The sequence below is a fragment of the Mirounga leonina genome, unplaced genomic scaffold (genome assembly GCF_011800145.1).
Source record: "Mirounga leonina isolate KUSES-001 unplaced genomic scaffold, KU_Mleo_1.0 Mir_507, whole genome shotgun sequence".
In the NCBI taxonomy this organism is placed as follows: Eukaryota; Metazoa; Chordata; class Mammalia; order Carnivora; family Phocidae; genus Mirounga; species Mirounga leonina.
The window spans coordinates 645,643-656,766 of NW_023270789.1; the positions used below are offsets into that span (position 1 = coordinate 645,643).

An 11,124-nucleotide genomic window follows, 5' to 3' on the forward strand; every position below is an offset into this window, starting at 1 on the left:
GTATCAAATGTTTCATAAAGGATGGGTGCCCTTGAAGGTTCTCGGCAGTGTGCACGGTGCCCTGCAGAAGTTTTCTACCCTTCTCCGGGTCACTTTGTTTGGGGAGTCATAACCACGGACACACCAGAGGCTGGCTCTGCTGAGAAGACAGGGACTTACCTGGCCAGGCACATGATCATCCCGCAGGTGAGCTCCGCAGCACTGAGGCTATTCCCATTGGGGGTGCTAAAGATGGAAGAAGGGAGGGGACGTCAGTGGATCCAGACCCATATGCCTACTCCTGTCCCAACGGAAAGCCCGGAGTGTGAAGCGCTCACTCTCCTGCCCCCTCAGCTCACCTGCTCTTAAAACCAACCCCCCAACCCCATGCCTCCCACCTGGGCTCTCTGATGGACTCCTGCCCAATCCCAGGGCTAGAGGGAAACCCCCCTGCCCTGGCTTTATGCTTTCACGAGGAGGGACTTCAGTTGGAGGGACACACCTGGCCTCTCTACCCAAGCTCTTCTCCCAAGGCAGAGAAGTGTCTCGCTCGATTGGAAGATATATGTGTGGCTCCGCATTTCTCTCTCCTCTCGTTTCAGGATCTACCTGCCTCCGGGAAGCACGGATTCCCGCTGCTCTGTGCCACCACTCTTCCTGAGACTGTGACCAAGATGGGTGATCACGCAAGCCTATCAAATTCAGGTCAGCCCACTGCCCACACAGTTTCATCAAGCTGCCCAGCCCGGCTTCTGTCAGTAACAAAGCTAGGATTTTTTTCTCCACCTGTTTGACTTCTCCTATCTCTTCACACGTTCTGAAGTGAGACAGCTTCCTCACACCTTAATGCACAGGGCCATGCTGACTCGGCCCATTTCACAGAAAGGAGAATAGAGCTGAAACCCATAGAACTATTCTTCTTTTCTCAAAGACTCTTTTTTTGATTTTTGGCTTTGGAAAAATTTATTAGCACCCATGTTCACCTTCCTTTTTCCTCTATTGGATCTTTTCATCTCTAGAAATGAAGATGACAAGGAGGGAAAAGTCAAGAGATCTTATCGCACCCCCCCCCCAAAAAAAGTCAAGAGAAAAGGATTCTCAGAGTCTGTCTTTCCTTCTAGTTTCTGATCTAACCCTGCAAACAGGCTGTACTGGGATGTAGGAGGGGGTGCAGGGCAGGGGGCGATGCCTCCGTGTCCAGGGCAAGAATGTAGGATGCGTTACCATTTAACATTTCTTCTGTTGGATATTGACCTCCGTCAGATGACCAATTAACCCCTGCACTATAGGAGAAGTGAAGGGAAGGGAGAGGAAGGTTTTGAGGACACCAAACTTCCCAAGGGAAGGGAAAAGGCTTGGGGATGAAGAAGCGGGCGACAATCACCTTGCCACACTATCTAAGTGCCAGACGGGGGCCAGAAGCAAGTGTGGCCGAGTCCTGGCGTGCAGTCATGACCTCTGCACTGAGTTTCTGCAAAAACAGCTCTAGCGGGGACGCTTTCCCTCTCGGCACTGGAGTGTGAAAGAGAAACTAGGGTTCCTGGCTGCAGAAGGGTGCCGGGCAGGGAGGAAGGGAAAGAATGTAGAGCCACTCAACTAGCAAAGGCTGTGCACCTGCAGAGGGGGGACCGAGCAAAGCAGAGCTAACGAACATCCAGTTCCAGCCAGAACGACGGAGGGAAAGGGGCAGCACTGGGGCAGGAAAGGCAGATAAATTCGCTAACATTCCTCTGATTCCCAACCAGGCTGTGCTTCAGACGTCCGTGGAGTGGGTTTGTGAAGTGACCCGAGATTACAACAAGAGCCTCCTTGTCAAGAACCTAGGGAACCACGACGCTGTGAGCGCGGACCGCCTGTCTGGACTCGGCCTGGTCCAGGCATCCTTCTGGAAGCCCATCCTACTCTGACCCAGCCTTCTCTAACCTAAGTTTTCCTCTCCCCCTGTGTGGTGAGGCCCCACCCCCCCACCCCCGGGGCTCCACGACGTACTTCATGACCAGAACGCCCTTCCTGGTGGCAGCCTCCAGGTCCACGTTGTCCACGCCCGTGCCGGCCCTGCCCACCACTTGGAGCTTCTCTGCCGCGTTGATGACATCAGCAGTCACCTTGGTGGCTGAGCGGACGATGAGGCCTTCACAGTCCTGAAACAGAAGAAACATCTGGGTCCACAGTTGGTCCTCAAGACCTCCTAGCACCTCTTTGCCCAAAGGGGGAGTTCCTGCATGCTGGCTGAGTTTGGATAGCTTCAGAGAGAGGAAGCTGATAGCATCCCCATCCGGAAGGGGCTACCAGCCGGTAGGCCTGGGGTCAAATCCAAGCTCCATCCCCCATGAGCTACGAATCTGAGACTTGGCCTCCTCAAGTGTGTGAGGGGAAGTGAGAAAGGACAGGTACAGCCTCCGACATGCTCCCTGGCTCTGCTCAATGGCCAGCACCTCCACCATCGGACATGGTGCTGCTGAAGGGGGACTGAATTCTACTTTGTAAGCCCCAGTGACTGGCACACGGAAGGCGCTCGGTAAGTGCTAGCTGGCTGAATGACTAAGACGTGAACTAAAGACAAACTGTTGAAAGAAAGACATTTCCTAAAATAGAGACCAAGGGGCGCCTGGGTGGCTCAGTCGTTAAGCGTCTGCCTTCGGCTCAGGTCATGGTCCCAGGGTCCTGGGATCGAGCCCCGCATCGGGCTCCCTGCTCCGCGGGAAGCCTGCTTCTCCCTCTCCCACTCCCCCTGCTTTTATCTCCTCTCTCGCTGTGTCTCTCTCTGTCAAATAAATAAATAAAATCTTAAAAAAATAAATAAATAAAATAAAATAAAATAAAATAAAATAGAGACCAAAGTAAGGGGAGGACAGGAGAATAATCAAACTGGTCTATAGCTGCTCAAAAACGCAGGCAATTTGGGGCTACAAATATACATATGCAAAAAGTAAATACTTTCTGGATTCATCATAGCTGCTTCACTTGGGCTAAGCTAATCCCCAAGACAGTCTTTCTTAGGCTCATCCAGAATCTTGTGATATCTTCTCAGAATGATGATATTGTTGCCCAAACACCCAATGAGAGTCCCCAAGAAATGGATCGAGTGAGCCATGCTCTGTCCCAAACTGGCTGTCCAGGGTTGGTAAGGAAGTAAGTGCTGTTGTTGCAAAAGCAGCAATCTGTGGGGATCGGGGAGGCTGGGGTTCCAGTCACGGTGCTAAGTCCCCCCCACTCCTGGTCGTCATCTGTAAAATAAGAGGGTTGGAACAGATGGCTCCCCCGGGTCCTTCCCACATCTGATCTGACACCAATGATGTAAACCTCTTTGCAATTTCCACAGAGAGCCAGATGCGGGACCCTTCCCAGGCTCCCCAAGCCCTTTTATTATGTCTGCAGTTCTGAAACAGAACCTCAAAATGTGACACTCCAAGCAATATTGTCCAACTCCATTTCACAGATGAGACACTGAAGCCCAACAAGATCAAGGATGCCCGTGTCCCCTCCTGCCCTTTTCATGCCCTCCTTCCATCCACTGGGTGCCTGGTAGGTATGTATCTGGCATTATGCTAGACTCTGTCAAGACAAGATGAAGAAGTCACAGCCCCACCCCTCAAGGGGCTCACAGTGCCAGACATCCCAAAACTCACCAGTACACATGTATGCTGTGACTTCTGAGTGTCCAAGGCACACAGACACGGAAAGGTTAGAGGAACCAAATAGGAGCCACCCCATCTGGGCTGACTGCCAACACTGGCCAAAGCCAGGGGAATCTTGAGGGTGCTTGGAATTCCTCCCTCTAAAGAGCAGCCTAGTTGAACATTAGCCAATGCCTGGGCACACGGGGACACTGCTGACTGTCCCACATTCAAGTCCACTACACTTGGTTCCAAAGAAAAGGCTTCCCCTGCCTGGCCACCCACTACCAACTTTTTAAGGCACAGTCAACTTCTCTTCCACGAAACCTTGCCAATGACGATGGACTCAGTATCACTCCCTCCCCCTATTTTTCTATCATCTGTTTTACATTCAGGTATCCTCTGTCTGACCTGCAATTTGGTCTCTTCATCTATATTTTACATCTCAAAAGCAGGACTAGCTTCATAGCTGATGCTAAAACACTGCGTTGAATAGATGAATTCAGCGATTTGAGAGGCCGGTGGAAACCTATCCTCACCATTCTCCCCACCACCACCTTCCTTCCCTAAATAATTCAAACATGTCACATGGTCAAAAATCCACAATGGGAAATCCCTTCTCTTGACTGTGATAAGGAGGCATCGGATCTACTTGACAGCACTCAAGAGTTTTGTGAGCATAAGAAGAAGGAGAGAGATGGGAGAAAAATGTTCTGAAACTGACAAATTGATCAACAGAACCAAATAGGCACCTGACAAATAGACCCATGTATGTCTGGGACAGACAAACAGACCCATGTACGTCAAACTGATGGGGAAAGGAAGAGCTATGTGATAAAGGGTATTAGGAAAATTTAGGTAAAAAAAACTCACTACAAATTTTTAAAAATCCAGAAGAATTAAATAATTTTTTAAAGATAAGCGTTAGAAGAAAATGTAAGGGGATATTTTTATGATCTCAGGATGGGGAAGCTTCATAAGCAAGGCAAAAATCCCAGAAACCATAAAAGAAAATACCGACAAATTTGATAACTTTTCAAATGTCAATTTTTTTTTTTTAAGTAAGCTCTAGGACCCATGACCCCTGAAGATCAAGAGTCGTGTGCTCTAACAATTTTCAAATGTTAATTTCTTATGGAAAAGATCCCATAAACAAAGTTAAAGTCAAGTGATAGGCTTAATATGGGGGAAAATCCTTACACCATATACGACAGAACAAAGACTCATCACCAAAAATAATCAAGGCTTCCTATGAATCATTTTCTTAAATGATAAAGAACCCAGTACAAAAACAGGTGAAGGTCCAAGCTGGTAATTCGCAGGAGAAACACAAAGTGGTCAGTAACTTTTAAAGACTCTTAAACTGCTAGATATCAAGAAAATGTAAATTTTGGGGATGCCTGGGTGGCTCAGTTGGTTAAGCGTCTGCCTTGGACTCAGGTCATGATCCCGGGGTCCTGGGATCGAGTCCCACATGGGGCTCCCAGCTCAGCAGGGAGTCTGCTTCTCCCTCTCCTTCCCACTCATGGTGTTCTCTCTCGCTATCTCTGCCTGTCTCTCTCTCTCAAATAAATAAATAAAATCTTAAAAAAAAAAAGAAAATGTAAATTTTAAAATGTGGTATTTTCAGGCATCATACTGGCAAAACGAAAAGTGGTAATAGTCCACATTGGTGAGCGTGCAGGGAAAAAGGAGTATAAATTGCACAACCCGGAGAGGGCAATCAGGCAGCGTGCGAGCACATTTTCACCGTGCATTCCCTCACCACCAGTTCTGACACCTCTAGTCACTACTAACACACTGAGGAAGTCAAACCTCCTTTGAAGTGGTCAGTCCAGGACCAAGGGTCAACTGACAAGGCCTAGAGCGGGACCACCCAAAGAGTCACAGTCTTTTCACCTTGCCGCTCTAGTATCAAGTTCCTGGGCCCAAATCTGAGGCACAGTCCTGCTCCGGATGCTCTACCCAATCACCCTGTTGGGCCCCAAGAATCTGGCCTCCTCAAATGCTTTCTCCAAAGCCACCACCACCCTCCCCAAACCTTAGGAATCTGCTTCCCACGGCGGGCGGGGGGGGGGGGGGCGCGCTGCAGAGTCCCAGCAGCCCACCCCATGCTTGCAGACCCCAGGACAAGCACAGAAACAGCACGATTAGCCTTGAACAGGCCCAGCCTTGTCTACATAGGATTGTTACCCCGTAGTCTCTCCATACTTTTCCCTCAAGGGAGGCATCCCTCAGACCAGCCTTCTTTGAAGCCAGAAGTCTGAAGCGTTTCCAGTCCGACCAGTACAGATGTTCATTCAGAGCTCACCTATCCCAAGTAGGGAATCCGCCTTTGGAGACTCCCCTTCAGCCGACCCTGGTCCCACACTGAGCCAGGGTCCACTAGCTTTCAAGGTCTCTTAACACCCTCCACTACCCCCCATTTCATGCAGTTCTTGATTCAATCGCATCACCAATTGATACGTTCAATCAGCACATATTGATTGAGAGCCTAGTGGTGACCTATCTCCTGCCGACCCCTCAAAACCCCAGCACTCCTAGATACCATCCCCTCCTCAGGTCACAAGTCACCCCTCCAAGACTTGGCTCCAAGCAGCCTGCTCCTCTACTCTACTTATGCAAACTGCAGGCCTTAGCACACCCTCCCACGCCCTCAGTGCAGTCGGCTGTGACTACAGCTTTCTTTTCTCCAGCGTCGTGGGGGCCATTTTGGCCACCTCTCAAAACTGCACCCATTTTGCCGCAGCTGTCTTAGAGCTGGAAAACGGCCACTCTTCTGCTGGATTTATAGTTGTTCCAGAAAAACTATGCTAACTCAGCAGTAGAAAGCATTCACATTTCTCAAGTTCAAACACGCTTCCTTTCCCAAGGAGGACAGGCTTGGCCTTGAGGGTGATTCTAGCATGGCTGGTGCCTCTGACTTAAATCATACAGAAAGCCAAACTCTTCAGGTCGTTGTTCCCCAGCTAGAGGATGCAGGAAGGTGCTGTTTGGCACTATATGTGTGATTCTGATTTAGTAGATGTCTATTTAACTTCTGCAAATTAAATCCTAGTGCAAAGGCTGAGAACTTGCTAATTTTTTTCAAAGATTTATTTATTTTTATTTTAGAGAGAGAGAGGCAGAGGGAGAAAGAGAATCCTCAAGCTGACTCCCTGCTGAGAGCGGAGCCCGACTGGGCGCTCAGTCCCAGGACCCTGAGATCATGACCTGAGCCGAAATCAAGAGTCAGACGCTTAACTGACTGAGCCACCCAGGCACCCAGAACTTGCTATTTTAAAAGAGCCTTTCAAAAGATGGACTCTTGCATGGAAAATTTTCCCCTTCTCGATCTTTCTTAAAATTCTGAGATAGAGATATAAATGTGCTCAGTAAGTTAAATGCATTACTAGCATGTGGCTTACTGGTTTCTGACCAGCACTGCTATTCAATAAAACAAAGAAAAATATATGTATCACATATAGTAAGGGTATTATTTCATGGAACTTTAGTATGTGTGTGTACACATATGTATGTGTATCCTGAGTTATGATGCAGAATGAATTTCTTCTTGTGGGTCATGGTCAAAGTTTAAAAGCCAGGGATACATGGTAATATTTAAAGGCTGCTATGTATACGGTTTATTTAAGATGTCACATCTGCTGATAGAAGAGGGGTCCCCAGTCTAAGAGTTCTGTGAGTTCTGAACACGATGCTTTACTATTCCAAGCCAGTGTTTTCCATACTTTTTTAACTAAGACTTACAGTAAGAAATATATGTTTAGGGGCACCTGGGTGGGGCTCAGTTGGTTAAGCGACTGCCTTCGGCTCAGGTCATGATCCTGGAGTCCCGGGATCGAGTCCCACATCGGGCTCCCTGCTCAGCAGGGGGTCTGCTTCTCCCTCTGCCCTCTTCCCTCTCGTGCTCTCTGTCTCTCATTCTCTCTCTCTCAAATAAATAAATAAAATCTTTTAAAAAAAAAAAAGAAATATATGTTTAAGTTGTGGTTTTATACTCACAAACCGCACAGGTCGCAACATGGCCCACATAACTGAAACAAATTTCATGACACACTACTTAGCCTGACTATCTGCCTTGCTCCCAGTTATTTCTTATTTTGTTTTGTAAAATGCTAATCACGACCCATTAAACCAACTTTACTACCCACTAATGTGCAGTGACTTGCTCCGAGTCTGAAAAGCCCCATTCTCGGGGGCGGGTGGGGGGTGCGGAGTAATTGTACATCCTGACCACGGACTGAACGAGAGCAAACTGTGTCTGCCCAGAATACCAAGGCGTGGGAACAGAGGCCAAGCCTGGGCAGGCAATGTGCTCAAGCGTCCTGGAGAATTAAAGATTTCAGTGGGAGAGGGCAGGGGGTACGAACTTGGGACACCTTTCCACCCAGAATAAAAGGACACAGTATGGACATGGGGCCCCTCCAGTGGGCTGCCCAGGTGGACTAGCTGGCATTCTGAAGCGAATGTTTTAGAAAGACAGACCCGAAGGCTGGGGGCTCCCCGAATAGCCCAGCCACGCCCCAGCCAGCCAGTAGCCCACAAACACCCCTCCCTCCTCTCCCACCAGGAGCTTTCAGTGCCTTTAAAATGTCCTCCAACTTGCAGCTCCAGACTCCAGCAACCCACCCGGCCAACTTCCCAACTTCACGAACCCCTCCACAACTGGAGAGGCCTCCCGTTCTTCTCAATTCTGCCTTTACCCCACCTGCCCCCCTCCCTCGAAATCCTACAAATGAGGATTTCTAATTTCCACAGGAAAGCTACAAAGCCCCAAGTGAGGCCACTCATCCCAACCTGGTGCTGTGGTGGAGGTGAGGGTCAGAAGCGGGTCTGGAGGCCATTGCACTGCCTTCTGGCCATTGCCCTGAGCGAAGGCCACTGACAGCACCCATACAAAAGAGGAGGGGACAAGCGGGAGGTGCCTGCCTCCCATCCAGTCCTACCATGCTCCAAGGATCAGGTCGTGAGCCCCTGTCCCCCACCCCATTCAGGCTAATCACCCCCCTTTTGTCCACTTTTGCAGTTCCATGAAATAGTTCCATGAAATAATACCCTTACTATATGTGATACATATATTTTTCTTTGTTTTATTGAATAGCAGTGCTGGTCAGAAACCAGTAAGCCACATGCTAGGGCAGAGACTAGGCTGCTGGGTGATCTCACTTGGCACTCACGTGCTGTGCCATCTGGTCAATCCTGGGATGTCCTGGAGTGTTGGCCAGGCTCCCGAAGGAGTCCACAAGCTTCCCGAAGGCGGGGACTCAGACACTTCTCTAAGTCCGGGACAGCACGAGACTTACTCTCTGAGTGCCCAGATACAGCACCATGGCGGTGGAGGGGGTGGGGGGCACGTGCCGTGGAGAAACACAGCAGCAGATACAAGGGCAAGCAAGGGAGCACCGACAGTTTGCAGGACCATGTGGTTCCGGCACAGCTCCAGCAACTGCGGCCCCTCTGTGGTTTGATTCAGGGGGCCCTCCGGGGAGAAAATGGAGGGGTTGGATGTGCGCTGGGGTAGAGCGAGGTTGGTAGGAGGCGGCAGAGCGGGGCTGTGGGGAGAGAATACCTCGGGCAGTGGGGCATCGACCCCCGCATGCTGGGTGCAGGAACTAGAGTCAAGAAGGGCTCACAAAGTAAATGTCCTGCACGAGGCCACCAAAGCTCACAGGACCCTTACAAACAACCCTTACAAACGACCCCTAGAGAAAGATCTGAAGTAGACGGCGGCGCTAACTATGCAGCACAACAAACCGGTACGTGCCTGAGAAGGATTTGCTAAGAAACAGAAATTTCCTGGGGGCGTTTGGGATCGGATTCTAATCCAGTCTGGTCATTCCTGACCAGCGATTGAGGCCAACGGTGAGGCAGGCGAGCAGGAACTAAAGCCTGGATCCCGGGGTGGGGGTGGGGGGTGGCAGGGGCGGCCGCGCCCCCCGCCCGCCCCCCTTTCCTGTGAAGGCTCCCTGGAGGCCGAGGGGCGGGGAAAACTCGCGGCAGTCTTGCATCAGACGAAAGGCGGGTACGGTTGCTGCCCCAACCGGGCCGCCTTGTCTGCAGCCTCTCCAGCTGCCACGAGACAGGCTGTGGCTCTGCCAGCGCCCCCCACCCCATCCCACCCCACCCCACGCTCCACCCCACCCCCGGGGAAAGCTGGACTCGGCCGGGCTCGCCAGGACTTAGTCCGGGGAGGATCGCGGGTCCCTGGGCTCCCCGCGCGGAAGCCACTTTGGCGCCCCTTCCCGCCCTCGCCCCCGCCCCCCCGCCAGGGCCACTGTGCGCCTTCGCGCTGGCATCCCTCGGGGCAGCCCGCAGGACCAGTTGGAGCAGCCTGCACTTTGCAGTGCTGGCGGGAGGCGAGCCAACGTGAAACACGCGGTTGCAAACTGAACGCAAAGTTTGCATCCCGCCGCTCGCCGCGGTTTGTTTCTCCCTCCCCCAGCCCCCAATCTCGGGAGGCCCCAGGATTGACTGGTACCGGGGACGGGGGTGGGGGTGGGGCGCGCTGGCCCCGGCGCCGGCCGGCCGGTTTCGGCAGGGGATGATGCCATGCCACCAAACCCTCGTCTCTCTTCCGTTCGCCTTACCTGCAGCTCGGCTATCAGCTCCTCTTTGCTCAGGTTCTGCTTCTCCACCACCTGCAGCCCTCCATCTTGCAGGATCTTCCGGCAGCAAGGGTCCAGGCTGTCACTGATGAGCACTTTCCGCAGATTTGCAAAGGCCATTGCCGGAGTCGGCTTCGGAATCGGCCGCTCCCGCGGGGCAGAAGCACCTAAGCCGAGAAACTGTAGTTCCGGCTGGCGGGCTGGTGTAACTGGGCAGGATTCTTGATCTCCCGCTCCCCTTTTATCTCCCCCTTCTGCTCCTACCGCCTCCTTCTGATTGGACAAAAATACTCAAACTCTCGGTGACTCCGCCTCCTCCTCGCAGCTCGAGCCTTCAGTTCCCCGCCCACTTTATTATTCTCCAGCGACGAATTTCTCAATCTCAGCGAAAGCTACACCTGGTGAGCATATAGAAACACAATTTGCGCTGACTAGCTGATTCATATCTCACACAGAAATATTTGTTCTCACCCTGAGAGAAATGTTTCATGTTCACTTCTTTCTCCCGAAGAACGTATTCAATAATTCCTTAACAAGAATTTAATGAACGCACCTATTATGTGCAAGGCACCGTGCTGGATGCTGAAGGGGCTCGGACATCCCCTGGTGGGCTAACACCGAGGGTACCAAAGGCAGACACGGAAAGTTACATAGTGAAAAGCAATAGGAAGCTTTCTGAGACCTCACAAAGCAGTGCTTAATTACAAATGAATGATGCATTGGGAATTATGAGTTTGAAAGAGAACAGGGACTGACTGGGTGCATTTAGAGCTGCCAGAATTTTTGTTCCAGTTCCCCATTCTCTTCCTCCACTTCCTCTATGATTATGAAAAAGACAAAAGGAATGTGAGATGTCAGTTTGATCTAATTTATATGTTGACCAAGGAGGCACTTCCCAGCTCTTAACTCCTTTATGTTTAAAC

The 11,124-nt window shown here is 50.9% G+C and overlaps 1 protein-coding gene across 1 annotated transcript in view; it reads right to left on the bottom strand.

The window, feature by feature from the left end:
• The window catches only part of PHGDH (phosphoglycerate dehydrogenase), a 31,859-nt gene extending 21,396 nt beyond the window's left edge, over positions 1-10,463 (bottom strand). The window contains exons 1-3 of the mRNA XM_034990171.1: positions 10,184-10,463; positions 1,969-2,120; positions 160-225 (exon numbers count right to left, since the gene is read on the bottom strand). Of these exons, the coding sequence (XP_034846062.1) occupies positions 160-225; positions 1,969-2,120; positions 10,184-10,321 (356 nt within the window). The 5' untranslated portion in view covers positions 10,322-10,463. The remainder of the gene's footprint in view (positions 1-159; positions 226-1,968; positions 2,121-10,183) is intronic.
• Positions 10,464-11,124: the final 661 nt, after the last annotated feature.